General features: G+C 32.5%; 1 protein-coding gene and 1 long non-coding RNA gene across 6 annotated transcripts; one reads left to right on the forward strand and one right to left on the reverse strand.

The window, feature by feature from the left end:
• Positions 1-135: 135 nt before the first annotated feature.
• On the reverse strand, positions 136-1,676 carry LOC144847914 (uncharacterized). Of its 5 annotated transcripts, none has more exons than XR_013613809.1 (3): positions 1,552-1,676; positions 551-661; positions 136-381 (listed from the first exon to the last, which is right to left on the reverse strand). It is a non-coding gene; the product is annotated as an uncharacterized LOC144847914 (long non-coding RNA). The 5 variants fall into 5 exon arrangements; XR_013613811.1 differs by lacking the exon at positions 1,552-1,676 and adding an exon at positions 1,526-1,544; XR_013613808.1 differs by lacking the exon at positions 1,552-1,676 and adding an exon at positions 1,293-1,428.
• An 11,099-nt stretch (positions 1,677-12,775) lies between these two features.
• LOC144848881 (uncharacterized) lies at positions 12,776-24,406 on the forward strand. Its single transcript, XM_078705832.1, has 2 exons — positions 12,776-12,899; positions 23,119-24,406. The coding sequence occupies exon 2, from the start codon at positions 23,120-23,122 to the stop codon at positions 24,404-24,406; it is 1,287 nt and encodes a 428-aa protein (XP_078561958.1). The 5' UTR covers positions 12,776-12,899; position 23,119.
• The last annotated feature ends 1,336 nt before the right edge of the window (positions 24,407-25,742 follow it).

The following is a 25,742-nucleotide window of genomic DNA, read 5'->3' on the forward strand; positions in this document are numbered from 1 at the left end:
CACGCTCTCGGGGAAAATCACAGAAATTACGTAATTGAATGCAATTATGCTATTGAATGCTGTTTAATTAAATAGCATTCAATTGCTCAAATAAGCTTGATTTTATTAGTGTTCATCACATGGAAAAATAAATAAAAAAAAAATAAAATAAACTGCTTAACTTTTCCTTGATAGTGCGTTATATTAATATTTATAATATGTGAATAAAAGATACTGTACATAAATTGACCCGATTAAATAATACTGTAGAGTAATAGATGAATATATAACATCTTGCACCTTAATATTTTGTATCATTGCAAATTTGTTTTCAACAGATGCTGCAGTTTGTTGAGGAGCCAACAAGCTATGCAAGACAAAATAATTCAGCTACCATACACTCTAAAAAGAAACAAACAAATATTAAATGTCAACCAGGAACTAGATTGAGCACCAAAAAACAAAAGTATTATATCAGCCACAGTTTCTCTTAATATCATATAAATAAAACTAAACATTCTTATTCACCAGGTTTTATTGTAGGACATTTTGATTATATAAATCCATTTACCTGAAAATGTATTTGAATTTCTTGGCTAAAATCACAAGCCCTTACGGCATTATCAACTGCAAGTTCAATCAAGGTCATGAAAGTGTTTTGGTACAGCTGATTTTTATTATCCTACGGTAAAAAGAAAAAAAATCATAAAATAAAATATTCTATATAGATTAGAAGTCTGCAACATGTATACAAATAACACACCTATGCACTTGTTCTGACGAGTATGATAATATGAATATTATACCATAATTAATAATTAATATAACAGAGGACGCTGGTCATCAGTTTTGGAATAAACCTAATCAGAGTATTTTTACATTAAATTGTAAAAATGTATAAATTAAAATGTACATGTATAACATTGATTAATAAATATAATGTTAGCTGGCATTTACTTCTTGACATTGTATAATAATTAATATATCGTAAAACACTAACGGTTGATATTGTGTGTAAATTAGTATGACTTCTATTCTAAAAAAAGTCTGTCTGTAGGGTAGGCCTAGAAGAGTATTATTATTACTAGGTGCTTGCTTCATCCCGCCTAGTAGTAGTAGTATAGTAGGTTGGGCTGGGCGCGCCTACCTGCTACTACTAGGCCTACTTACTACTACTGCTACACTCTTCTATTCTAGCTAGTAGGGCTACACTATAGTATAGGCCTAGCTAGCTAGCTAGAGGGCGTAGCTAGACCCCTAGGCTCAACATTAATTAACCAGGCCTAGGCTAGGCTACATAAGTTAAAAAATACCATTAATGAATTGAAAAGACAGCCTAGCCTAGACTAGGTTTCTTAGACGTTAAGCCCTGCCCACACAAGCCTTCCTGTAGTAGGCCGAGGGGTAGGCCTACATCATACAGCACCCGTTCCTCGAAACACACACGGCAGCATTAAACAATCTTTGCTGCTGTCGCGTTCCTCTTCGTCGCACACACAATACTGTAATCAGACTTATATGCGAAATTACAGTGGAAAACAAATACCCACGAACAAATGGTACAGGCAATACCTCAAGGAAAATGCAATATATGTAGGGCATATCCTCAGCGACGTGCTGCAGCAAACTGCCTATCACCTCGGTTAAACACGTCACGTTTTTTGATGAACGGTGGTCTCTTTGGCCATGCGCAGATCATGCCGGGAACCAGTACAAATATTGCGCCCTCTCTGGTGTGGCCTTGTTTCTGCCGTCTTCTTAGAGAGCACAGTGCGATGTCGTTTAGATACAAATCAAGCGATTAGAAAATGCGACAGGATCAACGACTATGTAACTTATCATGACGTCATGGCTTCTTCTCCTGCTTTTCCGCGGTGGGTGATGATGAGGAGAGGGGACGGAGAAAGCGGAAACAATATGGATAAGCGAGGAGTTTTGAGAGGCCGTTGCCTAAAATGTTTTGAATGTGATGGTTTTATGGCAAGCATGGATATGATATGTTGTGCATATTGTGAGTGTCCTCCTGCTAAACATGAACGCATTACAAATACAAGTGGTGATGTTGATAATGCGGTCGACGATGATGTTGGTAAGTGATTTTTTTACCTTACTATTATTACTATTAGTATTATAATTATAGTTTATAGCCTGGCCCTAATAGGCTAGGCCTAGCCTAGGCCTACTACTAGTACTACTAACTAGCCTAGTAGTAGTAGGCCTACCGTACCTAGGGACACCCCTAACCATAGCCTAATCCCGCCTTAATCCACAGGATCGTCATTATTTATTACAACATGGGTCAGGGGTCCTGGCTAATGCTTACATTCTTTTGGATAGTAGCCTAGGCTAGTAAGCTCCCTAGCTCAAAATAAACCGTAGACAATTACTGAAAACTATGATATGTATGAAATTGTAAAGTTACACTTTAAAACTCACCATCTATTAACAGTGTGTGAGGTCAATTTTTACCTATTTTCTAAAGCACCACAGACAGTTATTTGCAATTTAAGATCACTTGGGGATCACTTGTACTGTATGTAATCAATCATTTTGGATAGAAAGCTGAATATTAATAGATTCCTTACATACTTTTCTTATGAGCATTGGCTTAAAATAGGCTGTCAAAATAGCTACCATTTATCACTTGGGGTAATGGTTATGTTTATCTTTCTGTGACCTGTTTAAAGAATAGATGGTAATTATTACAATAATATAGTATTTTAGGTTAAATTATTATGTTATAAATATATATAGGGTAAATGTATTGGAATATGTACTGACTGTAGAGAACTTTAAGGGCTTTAACAAATATTTAAAAAATTTATTTAATTTTACAAATTAAAATATGTTGGTTTTTTTTATCATCAGTTAACAAAATTGTAACAGCTGCACCCGCAGCTGCAGCATGTTCTTCAACTACATCTACAAGTCTACCCAGTTCTGGCTCCAGTTCCCCCACCAGTCCCCCAACCAATCTTCCTGCAACTAGCCTAGGTATTGTTATTTATTTTTTAAATAAAATAATATTAATATGTTCAGAAAATTTATGTAAGTTTCTACCTTTGTCATCTTCTTGAAAAGCTTTTTGAGTTTATATAAATGTATTACTGTATTGTTATTTTGGTGATTTACTCTTCAGTCGCAAATTTCAGTTATTATTTATATTACATCTTAAAAATAATAATTATTACCAAAATGCAGTACCCACTGCTTACTTAATTCAACCCTGGCAATAGTGCACCTAATAATATTGTATTAAGAAATTGTAATATTTTTACATCCACAGATATACAACACACCATTCCAGCACCTAGTTTTTCAATAATTCCCCCGATAACGCCACAGAAAAGAAAACATAACTCATCCGACCCCGACTCATCCGACTCAAGTGAAGATGAAACATATATGCAAACATTTTGTAGCCGTCAGCAAAAACACCTTCAGCGTATTGCCAATGAAATATCAACTTCACATTCAGCAGAAACAGGAGTGACATGTACATTCAATATTCAAGAAGTGAATGGACATTTTGAGTTCATGTGTAGCATATGTGAAACATTAAACCAGGCAGGGCCATATAACCAACGTTTGCAAGCTATTAAGAGGCATGTTATTTGTGGATCCCATCTACAGAACATCACAAGTTTACAATCTAAAGATGGAACTAACCAACAGTTAAGTCTGGCCAGGGCGGAATATCAGATAATATGCAAACAATTCCCAGATAAATTTTCATTTCATTCTGAAAACAAAGTAGCTACCTGTCTGGACTGTTCCAATGTTCATATATCATTGACAAGCACTAAAGGTTCCAAGCCCATCACTCGAGCTACAACTCATATTTCATCCAAGAAACATCAGAGCAATTCTTCAAAGAACAATAGTAGGATCACATCGTTCTTCAAGGGGGCTCCAAAACCGAATACGTCATGACTATATGGACCCATTCAACATTGTCATGGTTTCAGAAAATCAATAGTAACATACTGCACAAAAGGAAAAAATGTGAAATGTAATGTTGATGAATTAATTCAAGATACACATCCTGGCATGGATAATCGCATTGAGACTTGGTACAGTGACAAACACTATGATTGGGTAACGGAAGTCGATGCGGTGCCAATAGTAAAGACTGGAACATTTCGACACAAACGTTGTGCTCGTTCAAATACAAATAATTCTTTTCCAAATAATGTCTGCTATTATTGTTCATTAATTCCGAATTTACCATCATTTAGAAAGCGAGCTTTAGCCCGTAATGGATATACAAGCAGACTTGTACCAAGAGGTGATGGGCTCAAATATGAAAATATGACACATGAAGAATCTTTGCAAACACTTCGAAACTTAAAGAAACAGATAGAGAAAGGGAAGTCGGAAACTTTCCTTCTGAAAGCTGAGAATCTTAGACTTCGTCTAAGGCTAAGAAATACAAAAGAAAAATTGAAAGAACATGCATTGCGAGGTGATTACAGAGCCTTAGCCTATAACTTGAAACAAGCAGGGGAGAGTGGTCTATTAGATGACAATAATATATTGAAGGATTTTCTATCCACTATTTCATCAAATTTGAACAGAAAAGGTCCACAGGGTTGTCGTTACAAAGCTTCCTGCCAACAATTTTATGAAGTGATTATGTTATGGGGTGGCCCCAGACTGGCAGACTTTGTGACAAGAAATTTACTGGGCCCTAACGTTTCATCTATTAAAAGGTGGCGAAAAAAACAGGAGGTGAAATTATTACCTGGACTTGATAAGAAAAACTTTGAAACTGTTTCACAGATATACAAAGATGCGAAGCAGAGACTAAATATCACTCAACCAATTCCAACACTTATTGCAGAAGATGAGACTGCTATAATTGCTGAGATACGATATGACCAAGAGTCAGACAGTCTTGTTGGATTTTGTGGAATTGATGGAGAGAATCATAAGTGCCTGGATGACTATTCAATTGTACTTGGGAATGATGAAAATACCTATGACAAGCTCGTCTCAGCATTCAGAGAAAACAAAATTGGATCTTATGCACGTCTCATTCTAATAAATCCACTTCATCAATATTTGCCACGCATACCAATCCTGATAATGCCAACGTGCAACCGCTTTTCTCACATAATGGTTCGACATCAACACCAAAGGATTCAGCGTTATTATGAACAACATATTGAGCCGGTGCTTGGACCACTTATCGGCGGGTCATCTGATGGTGATTCTCGTAGAAGAAAGTTGATGCTGGAAGAGGCCACTACAGCATATGGTGAAATGAAATTTAGGCCAATACCCAAAGCTTTGGGTTTTATCTATTCAGCACGCATGGAAAAAGATGTAGGCCTACAGGATAATGGTTATACTGTACGCGGAGTTGGCGATCAAGATCCAATTCACAATCATAAGAAAGCTATTAACCCATTAGATTTGTCAACTCGCATACTACATGTCGGACGCAACATCGCCACAATTAATCATCTCCACTTAGTGTATAATGAGTTCAATGCAATCCAACATGGTCTGTATAGAGACGATATATTACGCAGAGATCGACAAAATTGGGCTGCTGCTCAAAGACTTACATTTCTTAAAGTCCAGACTTGTTTACAAAACATAATAGATGGCAATGATGGCAAAATACCAAATTCAACAGTTCTAGGGACACTTCTTTATTTGACGATTGTATGGTTTTATGTTGAAATATTCTTTAGTGTTGTTGCAAGCCTTACAAAAAGAATCACATATGCAGCAACTGTCTCACATTTTTTTGGAATATGGAGAAATTGGATTCTAAACACCCCTAATCTAACATTGAAAAACAATTTTATCACCCGACAATGCTTTCAAGATATGCTCCTATCATGTCATTTTGCTGTTATGCTGATTGTTTACTATAGGGACAATCACCCAACATTACAATGCCGACTTGATCTTGTTGGGTCAGAACCATGTGAAGTATACTTCAGTCAGAATGGCCAGTGGATAGGTAATCGTCATAACTATACCTTCTTAGACATGGTGTGTAATCGCAAACACATTATTAGATTAGATGCAATACGTGCAGATCCAAATGGTCCATCATTTTCTCGAGCGCATAAAAAGCAAGAAAACATTTGGGGAAAACAGTTCCCAGGTGAGCAGGCAAACTTAGGCGTATATCCAGACGAAGGTGAAGAAATTGTTGCATGGAAAAAGGGCATCCAAATTGCAAGAAAGATGGCTGTTCAAGCTAGAATGCTTCCCGATCATGTTAATGATAATCTCCATCCAGATCATGACGGCGGTGGTGATGATGATGATGATGATGACTGGTTTTACAGGCCATTTAGAAAATACCAAGCTGGACCAGCATGTGACGATGATGATGATGGGGATGATGTTGGAGGAGATGGCTTCTTTGATGATAACAACAATCCCCATTATTCTAACCCAGATAATGACCCCGGGGATGGCCCACATCACAGTGAACTAGGCGGGGAACTAACAATAACAAATGATGTCAATGGTGTCCGGCAGATATTTGATCAGCTTCCTGGTCTTGATGATCCATCTGATGAGTTAAGGTAATATCAAATTTGGTACATTACATCACTGCATTTTAATAGGTACTATCCTTTTTTTAGAAAATATTCAATATAATCATGTACTGTATATTTATTACAGGAAAGTGGATCCAACAGTCTTAGTACCAGGATATGGACGTCAGTACAAGTCTACAATAGTTTCACAGCTCAATAGCAATCCCACACTTTCCTATGATAGGCTTGTTCGTGTACGTCAGAGACAAGATCAACAAAGTATAGAGACAAATGAAAAGGATGCCATCAATTTGTTTGATGATTTCGCAATATACACTAATGCCAACTTTTTGATTGCTAACCTTCAGCGAATACGCAAGAAAGGGGCACGAACTGGATATATTGAATATAGACAGGCAGTACTATTTACAGATGAGAGTTTAAAAGATCTACAAATGGTAGTGTGTGTTTATAAGTCTATTACACAAGAGGTTTATAATCATAGTAGTGAAATTATTACTGTAAAAGGAAGTGATATATTGTGCCCAGTTACCCTGAACTATGTGAATGAAGACAATACTTATACTATAAATACTGATATGGTTTCAAAAATCAAAGAACTTGTTACATTGAAAACGCGTATACCCCCGCGTATACCACATAATTTTCCACAAGCCAATCTCCAAGACCAAACAGTTACCGACGATGGAAGAATTCGTTTTGTTGTAGAGCCATCGTCAAACAATGACCCCGGTTTAAGAAGATCAGTGCGATCTAGAACAGTAGTATCATTCTGTTCTTAAAGAATTGACTTAGTCCAATAATATATAATTTTTTATATGTTATTATCCACCAGTTGACGTTTTGATTTTTGTCTGGGAAATACATTTCGGATCAGACATGTACAATTATAAACTGTAAAAGGAAAGTGATGTTTTATGCCCAGTTTACTTGAACTATGAAAAATAGATATATATTATATTTGAGATTGCTAACCTTCAGTGAATACGCAAGAAAGGGGCATGAACTGGATATATACGAGTGTACGCCAGAGGTTTATAATTAGATGTACACTTATAACTGTAAAATGAAGTGATGTTTTATGCCCCGTTCACCTAAACTATGGGAAATAGATATATTTGTTTCAACCTACTGTATATGGCTCGAATATTTTAACAGGTAGTTTAACCGACACTGGATTTTGGTAAATGGTAGTTCAAGTCCGTAGTATTTTTCAGTAAAACAGGTAGCGCAAGTGCCTCATGTCTTGAAGTGGCTGCTGCACCCCCCCGTTTGGTTTATATACAAGTGACCCCCCCGGGGGACAAGTCAATGAAAGTACTTATCAATAAAGGGCTTAACGGTAAGGTGATGATGCCACGTGATGTTGTAGTTGATGAGGATGATAACATCATCATAGCAAGTATTGACAGACTACAACTATTCAGTAGTGATGGACATTTTATCAAAAGAATTGATCAACAAGAAGATGGAATTAGTGTACCAGTACATCAGTTATGTATCATTTCTCATAACCCATGTATGGTTGCTGTAGCAAATGACTTGGCTGATACAATTAAAATATTGGATTATTCAAGTTAACCAAACATGAATCTTTCTTTTTTATATTGTTACAGTACAAAGTTAAAGGAACAAAGAAAAAATCTTTTGTTTCCATATATCTGAAATGTAATATGTTTGTCTAGTTTTTAAAGAATGCTTTTCCTTTCCACACTAGGAAAGCCATTAGAGCCTTGACTGTCTTTTGCTAAAACTGTCTGCATAAAAATATAATATCAATCACTCTGTAAAAGTGATGAATCAGTTGGATAGATCTTTGACTGTACTGTATGTTGCCGTCAGGTTTTGGCAAATGTCACAAATACCTAAATTGTTTGACTTATCACTTATTACTGATTTGTAGATTTTATACTTGTTTTTATTTTATACTTCTATGTATGTTCTTCAACTCTGTTAATGGTTAAATAAAATTTAAAAAAAAACAATACAAAATCTTTTAAAAACTAATTGTTGATTTTAAATGGACTGTATATTTTATTTTTCACATTGTATTGTAAATAAGCTAAATTTTAATCTTACGATGGGTCATTTTATTGTTTTATTTTTTATAAGAAGAGACATTTGAAATTTTGATTAATTAAATATAAACAATTGTGTCATATTATATGTTCAATGGTTTTCAAAGTTTTCAATAAGGTACTTTCAAATTTTCACATCATCTATGTTGACTGCTACCCTATTACGTCATTTGCAAACTGAATTATTATTATTTGTATTGGTTGTTTTCAATAAAGTTTTTGTTAATACAGGTTATTGCCTGGGTCTCATCACTAGAACGCTAGCCTTCGTTCTAAAAATGAAGGATCTCGGCTAGGCCTAAGCGGGACGGGAACAGTCGACTATGACCCATGTGGATATGATCGTTGTGTGCACTGTTCAAATCTAAAAGTTCCTAATAATATACAGTAGATTGCCTATTAAAGATGTATTGTCCCCAAAAATTGAATTCAATAAAAAACTATACATTAACTTTGTCGACTTCAAAAAAGCTTTTGACAGCGTACATAGAGAAACAGTCTGGGCAATTGCCAAATTGTATGCAGTCGGAAAGCCGCGTTGGTAACGCATCACTGATTTCATTCATTGTGAGGGCGCGCTTCGTGGAAAATGTTGGAATTTTTGCTATTTTAGTACACTTAGAAAATGGTATAATTTTGATATTAAATGAAATCAATAAACGTATTTCAATAGTTGAACTACAAGCGTAAATAATGATAAAAACTGTGATCTAAATTCCACAGATTTTTTGTTTCAAGAAATATCATTATTTTATGTATAAACTTTTTTACTTTAATTTTTTTTTAAATGATGGTAAAAAATCATTAAATTTCATATTTTCTAGATAAGGTTTCAAAGCGAATTTAAAATCCTTTCAAGATAAACTATTAAGCTATCTATTAAAATAAAAATCTAATTTTAAGCTTTCTTGGGATGCAACTCCCACTAATCAAACCAAACCTACTACATTTCTGTTCTGTTTCGATCGAAAAATCGCCATTTTGAAACTTTGTTTACGTTTTACGAAGCTGGTACGAATCGTCCCGGACCGAATCGTGTCTGTGTTCAATACGGTTTTCATGCAGGTGTATTACGTCATAGGCCTAAGATTTCAATTTGCTCCCCGATTATTGTTCTATTTGGTTTCTGAGCTAGGAAAGGCTACCTACTATAATTACTTACTTGATTTCTAGCCTAGCTAGGCCTAAAAATAGTATTTTCTAGGCCTAGCTAGGCTGAGTAATTCTGATATAATACTAATATTAGATAGGTAGGCCTACCCTAGTGAGTGTTAATAATAGTAGCTGGGTATTCTATAGTCTAGGCTGGTGGTAGGTCTATCCCAGCTCTGCTCATATACCAAGCAAGAAGAAGCCTGAAGGAGAAACTAGGCCCAGAACAAATAAAAAACTGTTAAAAAAACAATAAATGGAAAAAAAAAAAAATAACCCATTTTCAATTTATATATGGGGAATGTTTTATAAAATCGGGCATGTTTGTTTCAGAGACTCAAACGTGTATTTTTATATGGTCATGTTTTTAAAAAAGATAATTATGGGCCCAGCTGAAACCAAGATATAAAAATATAAGTCCATCATTTACTTGAGTATTGTTACAGTGATTGGTTGGTACTCAGTATTTCAGTATCTGGCAGTAAATGTCACACTTGTATATAAATATTACTTTATTAGATACAACTTGCATTTCACACAAGCAACCAATTTTTTTTTTACGTATACAGAATGTGAAAAAGCAGTTTTTAATACAAATATCTTTCAAACAATACTGATATAAATAGTAAATACTACTACTGTATATAAAAACTTGCTTTTATTTAAATAGCACCTTGTTCATCAAACATAACAAACTAGCTAGGCCTATATCATATTAACTTACGTGCATCTTACGGTTGTACTGATTTTATGATTGTTTTATATGTTTATATTGTATGTATCTGTGTGACTCTGGTTAATAAAGTAAATCAATCAATCAATTGCAACTTAATTTATATCTTATCATTGACTGATCTGAAACGCTTCTAAAACTTGAATGCGTATGAATGTATATGTTATATTATTATTAGCGAATAAAATGAAAAACTATCAGCTGCAGCAATGATATTGAAATCGAGAAAACCATTACAGCTTCCACCGTCCAACCTCATATTGAAGAACGAGACAGAAAATCGTCGAGTCTTGATACCAACAAAAAACCTAAAATGAAAATGAATAGCTGAAATGTAATGAATGAAACTATTTAAATAATTGTCACTATGATATGAACAAAACATTGCATCGTTATACAGTATAATTATTCAACAACCTGAAAACATTTTCAGATATAGGCCTACCATGAAAAAGCAGCAAATACAAAATTTCCTTATGTCTGTTTATTGTAATAATTATTAATATTATAAATAAATTGTACCCCTCAGTTGTCCATAATTTTACTATAAAATAAATAAATTTTTAACTATAGAATAGGTAGGCCTATACCTGTATCAGGCTGCGATTTGCTTAATTATCTTTTTAAAACTTCCCAATGGATCTTCAATATAGAGTAGGATTGTAACGATACTTTAATAATACTAAATTGTAACTAAAGTATTTAAATTATTAACAGAACATGTTACTAGGCCTAGGCCGATATAATACGACAACGATCCACCAGGTCGTGCATATACTCACCTACAACAACCACAATCAACACACCATGCACCACACACGACGGAACTAGTGCCGCGAGACGTAACAATATATGACATGAGGACCTTTTTTAAAATGTTCGCTATAGGAAGCTTAAATAGGGTTTCAAGCCAATTTTAACGTAAAACAGACTATTGATACTTACTCTATCCATATACGTCGGTTTTTTGGTAATTCACTGTATGGGATGCAAATCCCACTAATGGAAAATTTGTAAACAAACACCTGTTAGAAAACTTCAGTTTTGACGGACGCACACGAACTTTGGAAAGAAATTGTCGCTGACAACAAATCCAACAAATTATTCAGAAAATTAGGTGACCTGCGACATCTTAAACATATAAGGAACTGATCTTACCATATATGGTTAATTTTTCGCCTACTAATGTTTATTAAACAGCTATTAAATGACGTATACTTTATGCTAATGTTTTCGCGCGAAACGTTGATGCTTCTGTGCCGAGAGAGGGCTTCTAAAATTTATGACGTCATGCGAAGTCGAAAATTCAGCGATAACGGTCATATTTCCCAACGCGGCTCTCCGACTGTATGGAATACCACAGAGATTCATCAACATCTTTAAGAGCTTGTATCTAGATTCATGCTGCTGCGTTAAAACAGGCACTGGACATACAGAGTTCTTTGACATTGTCTCAGGCATACGCCCAGGTTGCATACTCTCACCTTTATTATTTCTCCTTACCATTGACCATGTGATGCGTAAAGCAATGAATAATACTTCCTATGGAATCAAGTGGAACTCTGCCCTTATGAATGACCTGAACTTTTCCGACGATCTGGCTCTCTTGGGTGATTCAGTTGAGTCTTTACAATTAATGACAGATGACCTGTCCAGAAATGCAGCTAAGGTGGGCCTCCGGATTAATTCTGAGAAAACCAAAGTCATGTTCGTGAAAGAAGAACAACCGATCACCGTGGAAGTCAACGGGCAAGTAGCTAAAGAAGTCCAAAGCTTTACTTACCTAGGCAGTAACATATCAAACAAAGGAGATACACAAATTGACATTTTAAATAGACTAGGAAAAGCAAATAGTGTTTTCCGAAGACTGCACAAAATCTGGTCAACGAAACATATCACCCCAAATGGGAATCCTGCTGGACACCCAAGCCGAGATATGTATAGATATAGATGGAGACATCAATCTCTTTTTGGCCTGGGTGACTGCAGAGAGAGAGGAGTGTTCTCTTTGTGGGAAAGAATTACTATGCAAAAGAACTACTATACTAGCCTAAAGCAAATGCTATAGAATGTGTAATTAAACTGCCATAAACTGAGGCGGTTTTATTTAGTCACAATAAATTGGATGCTGATATATAATCATGTGTACTGTCTATATGTTATTTTGTTGACGTGCAGAATGTGAATTTGCAATAATGGAACCTAATTTTGCAATAAAATCATCATCTCATATTACTGTACTGTAAGAAAGCTGCCAATGAATCTATAAAAAAATACTAAATACTAAAGAACTAGAAGAAGGTAATGAGTCTCACAGATTTTTATAATCAAGTTCAAGAAATGTTTCTAACAATCAAGAAAAAACCAGATGAAATGAAGCAAAAAGAAGTGATTGAAAACAAAGTGAATAATACAGAAACGAAAAAAGTAAGAACAATTAATTTGGAATTAAATAGAAGCTTAAGTTCCCTAATCAAGCTACCACAGAGTGAGCCAGCATCTGCAATGAAATCAAATGAAACTGAATTAAATACAATGAAGGATCAAATTAAGCAATCTGAAGAAATCAAGGAAAATGACAAAAGAAAGATTAAATTCAAATAATATTGGAAGTGTTATAATTACTCCACACACTTTTAAAGACCCCTTCCCTACAATTTGTGACGTTTTGTAAAAATAATACATATATATTACTTTAAAAACATTAAACCAGGTCATTCCCTGTCTTAAATGTATGTTTTATGGTAAATTATGATAAATACAATAACTACAATATTGGAACTTGCTGGCATGGGCCACTTAGGTCTGTACAGAGTACAGTCTTGTTTCCAGAATCTAATCTAAATCATGATGTCGATTACATTCAAGTAATACATTTTATTGAAATATTTATTAAAACTATTCAAAATATGGTTCTTGTCGGGAACCTTTTTATGTTGGTTGGATATTCTGAATGCCGGACGGACAGGGCCAACCAATGTGGTAAGAATCCGAATATTACCATATTCCAGTGGGAGGGCTTGACCAATTTGCACCAAATAAATTCTTAACAACCTCTTGGAAACCATGAAAAGAAAGATGAAATTAAAGACACTCTCTGTGCGTCCCTCATGCCAAACCATTAGAAATGTATTGTACAAAATGTAAAGTACCAATATGCATAGAATGCACTGAAATGGAACATGTCTCAGGAGATGGAAAACATGAACTAACTAACATTGCTATAGCGTTTAGTACGTTTAAGGAAACATCAGAAGAATTAAAGAAAGCTGCCAATGAATCCATAAGAAAAACAGAAAATGCACTCAAAATAGTCACAAAGAATGCTAAAGAACTAGAAGAAAGTAAGGAGGCAAGTCTCACGGATATTGATAACCAAGTTCAAGAAATGGTACAAGTAATCCAGAAAAAAGGAGAAGAAATGAGAAAAAGTTGAAGCAAATTATATGGAGGAAAAGGAAGGTAATGACGTACAAATTACAAATTTAACAAAAATCATCTCTGAATTAAACACAAGTGTGAATTTTCTAAATCAGTTACTAAAGAGTGAGCCAGCAACTGCTATGAAATCAAGTGAGAGTGTATTAAATACACTGATGGATGAAATTATTAAATCTCAAGAAATCAAACAAGTCTTAGAAACCAACATCCAATTGATTTATTAATAGAAAATGACATTGGTAATGTTTTACTCAAATCACTTACTATTGAAGATATGCCTAGAAATGTTGTATTCAAAGAGCAGTAGCAGAGTGTGATGATGATGACTTTGGAAATGTTGCATTCAAACCATTTACTATCAAAGTAGAGGGTAGGCCTAGAGGAGTAGCAAAGTGACAATTGCTTGCTGGTTTCATTTTGCACAAATGAAATTTACAAGTACAACCAATCAGGAGAGCCTATAAGCATGATTACACTACCAGAAGGTATGAGCGTTAACAGAATGTACAGAATGAAGAATGGCAACATAGCATTCAGTGATGGTGGTAATGAATGTTCAAGTATGTGATCAAATACATTGGTAAAGGTGTATTGATGGATCCATGTGGTATTCACATAGATGAGGCAACTAATATATAAAACAAGCCAACTAATTTTATATATATTACAGATTGGAACATTGAATGTGTGTATGACATAAGTAATGGTCAGCTGTTGAAGAAGATAGGATCTGAAAATGAATACATTGATGTTGCAATTACAAATACTGGTAAAGTACTTAGCAGATAGCAGATAAAGGACAGCATCAAATATTATTGTATGATGACAAGGACAAGTCAATGAAAGTACTCATCAATGGAGGAGATGAAGATGGAAAAGTGATGGCACCACATGGAGTTGTAGTTGATGAGGATGATAACATCATCATAGCACTATTCAGTAATGATGGACATTTTATCAAAAGAATTGACCAACAACATGGAATTATTAATTTAAGTCAGTTATGTATTATTTCAGATAACCCACATATGATTGCTGTAGCATATTACTTGGTTAAGACAATTAAAGTTTTACATTATTAAAGTTAAAAAAAAAATATATATAAAGGAACGAAATGAATGAAATATAATTCATTTGTCTAGTTTGTACAATATGCAATTTTGGAATGCTTTTTCTTACCCTAATCCATAAGAGCCTAGAGTGTTTATTAACCAAAATTAGATTTATATCATCTGCCCAAGTTATAATAATAATAATTCACTGTGTAAAGTTGATGGACTAGTTGATATTTTCTTTGATTCACTTACTAGTATTTCTGTTAGAAATTGTTTTACTTGTAATCATCTTACTACTGATGTGTATATTTTTGCTTGTTTTATTATATTGTATAATTTTCTTTAAAAACTTATTTTTTTATTCTTGTTTTTAAATTTCATACTGTATACAATTTTAAATTATGCTAAATGTTAATCTTGCTATGGGTCCTGTATGATTAATTCAAACATAATATTTTATCCTATTTACTTCATTCATTTATTGATAATAACTTTTTTCCACAACATAGTATTTTCTTTACACAAAGAATAAAATTGAAAAATGATCTTTAAATAAATTAGAAAGCTTTAAGAATTGTTTTTATTTTGTTTAAATAGTTTTACCAATTTATTTTGTTATGAGGTGAAACTTTTTTGGTTTTATAATTTAAATATTATGTGAATTTTGTCAACACTATACTATGTTCATTGGAGTATTTGAAATGTAATAGTTTAATAATAATTAATATCAAAATAAAAATGATAGCATAGCACACTAAGAGCAGTTTGATGTACAGTTAATGTTTACTATTAACTGTAGTACACTGTTCTAAGACATTAGTGTAGAAAATCATCTGAATTGCAGTAAAAGATGTGGTAATAGGTCTATTTCATAAGAGTTTAAAGACATTTTGCAGTTCTCTAGTTTTAAATTATACATATGTACTGTTATGTAGGCCTATTATAAAACACATTTATTTTGGTGATGAACGTTATTCGCATTCTATCAATTTATAATGATATAATTATTAATAAAAAAAAATCATATTTCAGACAAGTTTTTTCCTTCAAATGTAAAATTAATTAAAGCATATTGAGTTGAAACAACTTTATAATCGTTTGTAACGAACATTTCAGCTGCAAGCATAAGGTATTTTAAAACATTATTATAAAATAAACCTTTTGATTGCAAGTATAATAAAGTCTTTATCTGAATATTAATAAAGATTAAAAAAACATTGATGTCACAAAAAAATCGCAAATTGCAAATGTTGGCTACAATGTCGAATGAATGCTATAACATCAACAGCTACAATAATACTTTGTGGATCTATAAAATGATATGGCTAACTGTACAGTACTCTCCATCCAACTTTTTTGCATAAATTACAAATTACTATTGCAGGATGGCTTGCAACAGCATAGTTTTACTTGGAGATAGAGATGAGAAATACTTTTATATTGCACTTACAAATACTGGGAAAGTACTGTAGCAAATAGAATTAATCACCAAGTAGTAGAGACTTTTACCAACCCTTGTGGATGTGAACATCGTTTGCACGTTCACTCAATCTAAAAGTCCCTATTATTGTATGATGACAGGGACCAGTCATTGAAAGTATTTATCAATGAAAGAGTTGAAGATGGTAAGGTGAAGTTGCCACATATAGTTGTAGTTGATGAGGATGATAACTACGGTGGCCCACAACTGTCACACACACTATAACACAGAATCACACAATTAAAGAAGGAATTACACGATTAAAGAAGGAATTACACAATTAAAGAAGGAATCACACAATTAAAGAAGAAATCGCACAATTAAAGAAGAAATCGCATATAAACAAAAGAAAGCATGAAAATATAAAACTAAATGCACAAATAAATTATTATTAATTAATTAAAAGAAGAGCTAAGCACAATTACAGAAGTCCGCAACAAATTCGAAAGCTCCTCGCACAATTAAAGAAGTTCGCAACAAAATCAAAAGCTCCTCGCACAATTAAAGAAGTCCGCAACAAATTCGAAAGTACCTCGCACAATTAAAGTACAGTAGTCCGTATGGAACGCCATCGCTGCCTCCGCCAGCAAACTTTAATTCTATTCGGTTCTTTTACCATTACGTTCGGCTCTTTTAGCATTCGGCGCATTTCTATTCAGCCCATTTACCATTACGTTCGGCTCTTTCAGCATTTTGCGCATTTCTATTTAGCCCATTTACCATTACGTTCGGCTCTTTTTTATTCGGCCCATTTACCATTACGTTCAGCTCTTTTTAATTCGGCTCTTTTTTATTCGGCTCTTTCTGCATTACGTTCGGCTCTTTTTAACGTCGTGAGATAATTTCCCGATTGATCGTAATCAAAACGGTACTGGGTATGGTCTACTAGTTTTTCTGCTCCCAACCAGTACATCCATTCATAGAAGCCTTGATGAAGTAAGCCTACCTGGTGGTAACCATAGAACGGTTCCGAGATAACGACTATACTTCGGCTTTAGTCGATAGACGATTGATAGAAATTGTTAGAGATAGAGTATACGATGTTTGATTATGTGTAGATGTGTGATTTGTTCTTTTATTCTAATGATGTTCTGCATAAGGAAATGGAGATAGTAGTTGGGTATAATGATTTTTTATATGAATTAATTAAATTATCGTAGATTGTATATTATGCGATAAATATTATTTAATAAATTTCTGATATAATATTATTAATTATTATAATATTAATAAAAGATATTTGTTAGTATAAATTTTAAAAATATAGATATAAGGAAGAAAAGGAAAGAGATTATGGAGCGGCTGTACCAGAATATACAACACTCAGTAAAAAGAGCCGAATTTTGAAAGAGCCGAACGTAGTGGTAAATGGGCTAAATAGAAATGCGCCGAATGCTGAAAGAGTCGAACGTAATGGTAAATGGGCTGAATAGAAATGCGCCGAATGGTAAAAGAGCCGAACGTAATGGTAAAAGAGCCGAATAGAATTAAAGTTTGCTGGCGGAGGCAGCGATGGCGTTCCATACGGACTACTGTACTTTAATTGTGCGAGGTACTTTCGAATTTGTTGCGGACTTCTTTAATTGTGCGAGGAGCTTTTGATTTTGTTGCAGACTTCTTTAATTGTGCTTAGCTCTTCTTTAATTGCGCGTTTCTTCTTTATTTGTGCATTTCGTTATTTCGTTTATATTTTCATGCTTTCTTTTGTTTATATGCGATTCCTTCTTTAATTGTGTGATTTCTTCTTTAATTGTGTGATTCCTTCTTTAATTGTGTGAATATGATTTATATAGTGTGCGTGACAGTTGTGGGCCACCATAGATAACATCATCATAGCACGACAAACTAAAATTACAGTATTCAGTAGTGATGGGCATTTTATCAAAAGAAATGATAAACAAAAAGATGGAATTAGTTTACCACGTCAGTTATGTATCATTTCTCATAACCCATGTATGGTTGCTGTAGCAAATGGTGATGACACAATTAAAATATTTAATTATTAAAGTATTATAAAATAATATTAAAGGGACGTTGAATGAAAGATTAAAATTAAACAAACAGTGGTGTTGGTAGACTGAGAATTTTGTTGTATTTAATAATAGTCTATTCATGCAAATCATGATTAATGAATAATATCATTAATATTGTATGTGTGGCACACAATCAAGTATTATTATATAAGGATAATAACATTTCATTTAGCAAAAAGAGAAGCTGAATGAGGCAATGTGGAGGTAAAAATGTTTGATCAACCAAATAAACCAGTAATTAAAAAAAAATTATTTTATATTATCTTTTAGTCTATTTATTTTAAGGTACTGATCTATTTGTATATTATATTTAATGATTTTAAACTGTTAATAATAACAACCTAATATTGCAATTTTCTATTTATAGTGGTATTTTAATTTTATTAAAACACAATATATTTATATATTATATATTTATAAAATAAAATGATATTGATATATGATATATTGATATATAGTCCATGGGATTTAGACTTTTAACTCACACAAATTGCAAGAAAAGGTTTTTTTGATGAAATGTGTTCTTTAGACCCTACTGAACACATTTATCAACGTTAGGACATTTTTCGACAACGGGAAGTAGCCTAATTTGCATAATTAAAAATGGCCGCCATTTTTAATAACGCACTCTGTATCTTGGAAACCGCTAGTCACAGATACTTAATTATGGTGTTAAAATCGTTAGAATATATGTTTTTATATTCACTTTAATGAAAAAGTTTGTCCAAAAATGAATGGAAGTGCTATTTCTAACATTATTGACCTTTGACCTTGAATTCTCATATCTCAGCAACCACTAATCGGAGATATACAAATTAGGGCTTAAATTGTTCAGAAACTACACATTTATATCCAGTCTAATGGCATGTTTTTGCAAATAATGGCCGATTCTAACATTATTGACCTTTGACCTTGATTTATCATATCTTAGCAACCACTAATCTGAGAGACACACAATATGGCTCAAACTGTTCAGAAACTACATATTTATATTTAGTCTAATGGCATGTTTTTGCAAAAAATGGCCGATTCTAACATTATTGACCTTTGAACTTTGCACTACATAAAATCGCATAACTTTGAAAATATTGTACATATGAAATTATTTTTAGTGTCAAATTGTTCAGAACATACATGTTTCTATAGAGTCCAATGACACATTATGTCCAATAATGGCCTATTGTATGGTTATTAACATTTGAACTATATTTGAAAAGGATTTTTAAACCCGGAATCTTCTTCATGTAGGCATTCATTAAAACATGTGATTTGGCACTCTAAAATGTAAGAGTTGCAACGTTGACTTATTATGTTTAGTTTAAAGTAGGCCATGGTACATTAAATGTATAAGCATAAACTATTGCATTCATTCATAAACTGCCTACAAGTTTACACGTTTGATTCCGGGTTTAAATCTTTTTCAAATATAGTTCAAATGTTAATAACCATACAATAGGCCATTATTGGACATAATGTGTCATTGGACTCTATAGAAACATGTATGTTCTGAACAATTTGACACTAAAAATAATTTCATATGTACAATATTTTCAAAGTTATGCGATTTTATGTAGTGCAAAGTTCAAAGGTCAATAATGTTAGAATCGGCCATTTTTTGCAAAAACATGCCATTAGACTAAATATAAATATGTAGTTTCTGAACAGTTTGAGCCATATTGTGTGTCTCTCAGATTAGTGGTTGCTAAGATATGATAAATCAAGGTCAAAGGTCAATAATGTTAGAATCGGCCATTATTTGCAAAAACATGCCATTAGACTGGATATAAATGTGTAGTTTCTGAACAATTTAAGCCCTAATTTGTATATCTCCGATTAGTGGTTGCTGAGATATGAGAATTCAAGGTCAAAGGTCAATAATGTTAGAAATAGCACTTTCATTCATTTTTGGACAAACTTTTTCAATAAAGTGAATATAAAAACATATATTCTAACGATTTTGACACCATAATTAAGTATCTGTGACTAGCGGTTTCCAAGATACAGAGTACGTTATTAAAAATGGCGGCCATTTTTAATTATGCAAATTAGGCTACTTCCTGTTGTCGAAAAATGTCCTAACGTTGATAAATGTGTTCAGTAGGGTATAAAGAACACATTTCATCAAAAAAACCTTTTCTTGCAATTTGTGTGAGAAAAGGGTCATTTTTTAGCTAAATCCCATGGACTAATATGATATAAATGATATTTATTGATAAAAAAATAATATTGCTCTTTATGCTGATAATGCCAAATGTTATAGAGAAATTCACAGTGTCCAGGATTGTCATCACATCAGATTGATATTGATACTTTGAGCACCTGGTCTAAAAAATGGGATTTGAATTTTAATACTTCTAAATGTAAAATTATTTCTATTACAAGTTAGTGAAATGAATGATCTTGGTATCATAATTGATTCTCATTTATCTTGGAAGGCTCATTATAATTTTATTATATCCAAAGCAAATCGTATGTTAGGCCTGGTTAAACGTGTTAGTTTCCATTGTAATTCACATGTAAAACAGTCTCTTTATTTAAGTATTGTTCGTAGTTACCTTGAATACTGCTCTACTGTCTGGTCTCCCAATTACAAAACTTATATAAGACAACTTGAGGGAGTTCAGCGTAGAGCAACTAAATTTATTTTAAATAATTTTGAAGCTGATTACAAATGCAGACTTCAAACATGCAATTTATTACCATTATGTTATAGGCGTCACTTTACTGTTTTTCTTTTTAAGATATTCAATTCTAATATAATTAATACTGACAATTTATTTAATATTCGTAATCCACAACGTGTTACTCGTAGCTCTTCTTCTGTTGGTACTCTTTTTGATATTCGTCGCTGCAGAACTGAATCTTCTTTTCAATCATATATCTCACGTGTTACCAGAATTTGGAATAACTTACCCGGTGAAATTCGCAACTTAAATATTTCTGTTAGTTCTTTTAAAACCAAATTACTAAATTATCTCAATATCTATTTTTTAAATAATTTTGATATTGAAAATGTGTGTAGTTGGTCACTTTCTTGTAGATGCCTTAATTGTAGAACGTAATTTATTTATTTTATTTTTTTTCTGTGCTCTGTTCTGGGTTGACCAACTAGCATAGGTGTTTAGCACCTGTTTGGTCTTTCCGTGCCTCCTTTTATAATTGTTTTGTCTTCTTGGTAATGTGTATGGCAGAAATTGAATAAATAAATAAATAAATAAAATAAATAAATAAATTTATGACTAGTTATTATTTTTTAAATAAAATTAGATTGTACATAAAGTAATATTTAAATCAATAGTAAAATGTTATGCTGTACTGTTTATTTTTAAATTAATTTTCAGAAAAATATGTTTGTCTTTACATATAAAAGTAACACTTCAGTATACAAATATCTATAAATGATAGATAGATGAAAATGATATATTCAAATAAAATAAATCGTGATGGTTGTCTGTGTAGGGGTGTGGAATTGTCACAACCAAACATAAAACCTTTGATCTAATGGAGGTGCATCCTTTTTCAACATGCCATGAATCTAATGTGTAGTACAATGTGTAATCACTGATGTAAAAATGTAAACATTTTACTAACCACAGAAAAGAAGTATTTATAATATACCCTAATACAATATAAAATACTTCTTCATTTCCAAGGCATTGTGAATAGTAGTATCATTTTTTTATTTTATTTTTTAGAGTAGGCTTATTGCATTACAATTCTGTCCTTTGTCTGAAAAAGACAGTGTGTAGCAACAATAACTGCTGATCCTATCGTCGTGGCTCTATTTGATTGGTAGGCCCACCAATGACTCAAAACCATTACAGCTGTTTAAATCTTGGTCAATACATAATACAATATAATCCATCAATATCAATACAATGTAATATGTTAATGCTATTGTTTTTCTATTGATCTTGAATTATGTAGTTCCACACCACTAATTTTAAAATCGTCATAACTACTGCAGTTTTCAATACAGACAGCATAACGTTTGGTGCAAATTTATATAATTGTGGGAAAAGATTATTATTATATTATATTATTATTATTATTATTATTGTTTGAGCTCCAGAATTTTCAGGTTAGGTATTTGATTTTATTAATTTATAATCTTTTAGTTGATAGATTATAGGCTTGCACTTATATGAGAGGAGGATAAGTACTTAGTTGAGTGTGTACAGCAATAATATATTTCATGTTATACTTTTAAAACAGCCAGAAAATGCCCATGTTTAACATCCTATGAGATATTAAAATTTACATCTGGATCTATATGTATGTATGTAAACATGTTGCAGCCTAAAGAGACAACAAAATATTAGAATTAATGATTAATCTGATTAATTTATATTCATAGGTTACGTTTTTGATGCAATGTTTTTTGGACTAGCAAATACATCAGGAGTTAAAACATCCTGGAAAAAAAAAAATGGCATTTAGACCCCATTTTGGCTGCTACATGTACATTGGATTCAAGATGGCCGATAATATTGAAACATTTCCAGTATAATTGCGGTCATTTTGAAAAATTGTCTATCGAATAAACATACTGTACAAACTCTCTCTTATTTTATAATAAAGATTTTATAATATTATGTCAAATATGTGATATGTTTAGGATATTTTTATTATTGCAGGATGGCAAGTAATATAGATGGAACAATTCCAGAATGTGCTGAACGTCAACTTGATGACGCATTCAAAGAGTATAAGAAAACATTAAAAAATAACTCTATCGATAACAATGATCAACGCATAAAACAAATAGAAAATGTAATCGGAGAAGCTTCAAGTAATGCTAAAAAACTAGAAAAAAGTAAGAAGAAAAGTCTCACAGATATTGATAAGCAAGTTCAAGAAATGGTACAACTAATCAAGAAAAAAGGAGACGAAAAGAAGAAAGAAGTTAACAAAATTTATGAAAAGCAAAAGGAAGTTAATGATAAACAAATGGAAAAATTTAAAGAAACCATTTCTCAATCAAATTTAGAAAATCAGTGTGCTGAACAACGAAATGCGACATTAACTAAACTTGCGAATCAAATGTGTAAATCTGAAGAATTCAAGCAGTATGACAGACAAATTAACTTTGTTAGAAATAAATATGTAACACATTTTTTGGAAGGAGAAAATTCCTTCGGAAATGTTACATGGACATTTACTACTTTAAGATTAAATCAAAATGCTTATGGAGTAGCAAAGTGTGATGATGATTACTTGCTGGTTTCATTTCACACAAATGAAATTCACAAGTACAACCAATCAGGAGAATGTATAAGCAAGATTACACTAACCAAGCGGGGAACACAAGTTGACAAAATGCAACAAATGACGGATGGAAGGATTGCATACATTGATATTGGTAATACATGCATTCAAGTATTTGATATGAATGATCATGTGACCAAAACCATTGGTAAGGGTGTATTGATGGCTCCACGTGGTATTCACATAGATGAGGCAACTAATGTTATATATGTAGCAGATGCAGGAAATGGATGTGTGCTGTTTAACATTAATAGTGGTAAGCAGTTGAAGAAGATAGGATCACAAAATGAAGAACATGTATACTCTGATGTTGCACTTACAAAAACTGGTGTACTTTTAACAGATACACTACAGAATAAAGTATTTTTGTATGATGACAAGGACAAGTCACCACTGAAAGTACTCATCAAAGGCGGAAATGAAGATGATGAAGATAAGGTGATGGCACCAAAGGGAATTGTAGTTGATGAGGATGATAACATCATCATAGCAAGTAATCACAAATTACAACTATTCAGTAGTAATGGAAGATTTATCGAAAGAATTAATGAACAAGATGAAATAAGTGTCAGTCAGTTATGTATCATAAAGCCATATATGATTGTTGTAGTACATGAATCTTGCTGCAAAACATTTATTTATAAAAGTTCGTGTTAAAAATTCATATTTTACATAGTTTTAGGTCATTTAGTCTATTTGATTAATTTTTTTTGTTTTTCATAAAATTGCACAAAGCTAGATAGGAAAAACAATCTTTCAGCTTTTTAGATAATTGTAATACTTTAATATAATGTGCATTTTATCATATGTAACTTTCAATTTTTTTAAATGTATTGTTCCCCTGAAAAAATAATTTTTAAAAATTATTTTGTTGAATATGCAATTGTAATGTTACATAGCAGTTGGACAAAATTGGATAAAAAAACAATATTTACTTAAAAAACTGTTTATGTAGGTGAAGGGACAAGACATTGTGTATACATCTTGTTTGAGCAGTTTTAATCTCATCTTTTATTTGAACGACGGTTATAAACAAATACTTTTAAGTATTTAGGTGTCATTTTTGATCCTCAACTAAATTGGAAGGAACATATAGACAAAATTTCTTGTAAAATAGCTAAACGTATCAGTGTGATTCGTTGTATGAAGATGTATCTTCCTATGTATACTTTAAAAATGTTAGCAAATGCTTTAATTATTCCATTATTTGATTATTGTTGCTGCGTTTGGTCCAATTGTAACATAAGTTTTTCAGATTCTCTTGAGGTTTTAATCAACAGATTAGGTAGAATATTGTTATCTGTAGACATGTATACCACTATTAATGATATCTTAAGTACTCTTGGATGGAGTAGACTTACAGAAAAATGGAATGAAAATATTCTTATAATGCTATTTAAATGTTTAAAAGAAATAGCTCCAAGATACTTAACAATATTATTTCAATTTACTGTAGATAACCATAATAAATGCACTCGCTCCCAAAGTAATAATGACTTATCTATTCCGTTATGGCATTACTCTCAGGGTAAAAGAACTTTTGTTTATAGATCAACTAAACTGTGGAATTTTCTACCAAATAACATAAAATCAGAACTCCATAATATGTCTTTAGCAACTTTAAATCTTCTCTATAGAAAACATACATGTATTAACCTTTTTGCCTTCACAATTGTAAATAGTTTTATATCTGTTTTCTTTCACTTGTTTTTCTTTTATATTTTATTTTTGTTGTAAATATGTTTACTGAACCACTTTGAAATTAGTACATTTGTATTGAAAGTGTATTTCAGTTTAAAGAAAGAACAAATAAAATAAACTGTACATGCATACATGTTTTGGGAAGCACTTCCCATTATCAGTGTGAAGCTATATTGGTGCATTTATTTGTACTCATTTTCACCGTTATTTAATTGTGTTTTTAGAATATGCATAATTTGAATTATTGTATATATGTTGCACTTACAGGCAAAGGCAGTTTTTGTTTTTCTAG

Source organism: Antedon bifida, chromosome 7 (assembly GCF_963402885.1).
Source record: "Antedon bifida chromosome 7, ecAntBifi1.1, whole genome shotgun sequence".
Taxonomy (NCBI): domain Eukaryota; kingdom Metazoa; phylum Echinodermata; class Crinoidea; order Comatulida; family Antedonidae; genus Antedon; species Antedon bifida.

Excerpts from the sequence above, each read along its gene's own strand:
- LOC144848881 (XM_078705832.1), top strand. The coding sequence starts at position 23,120 with ATGGCAAGTAATATAGATGGAACAATTCCAGAATGTGCTGAACGTCAA.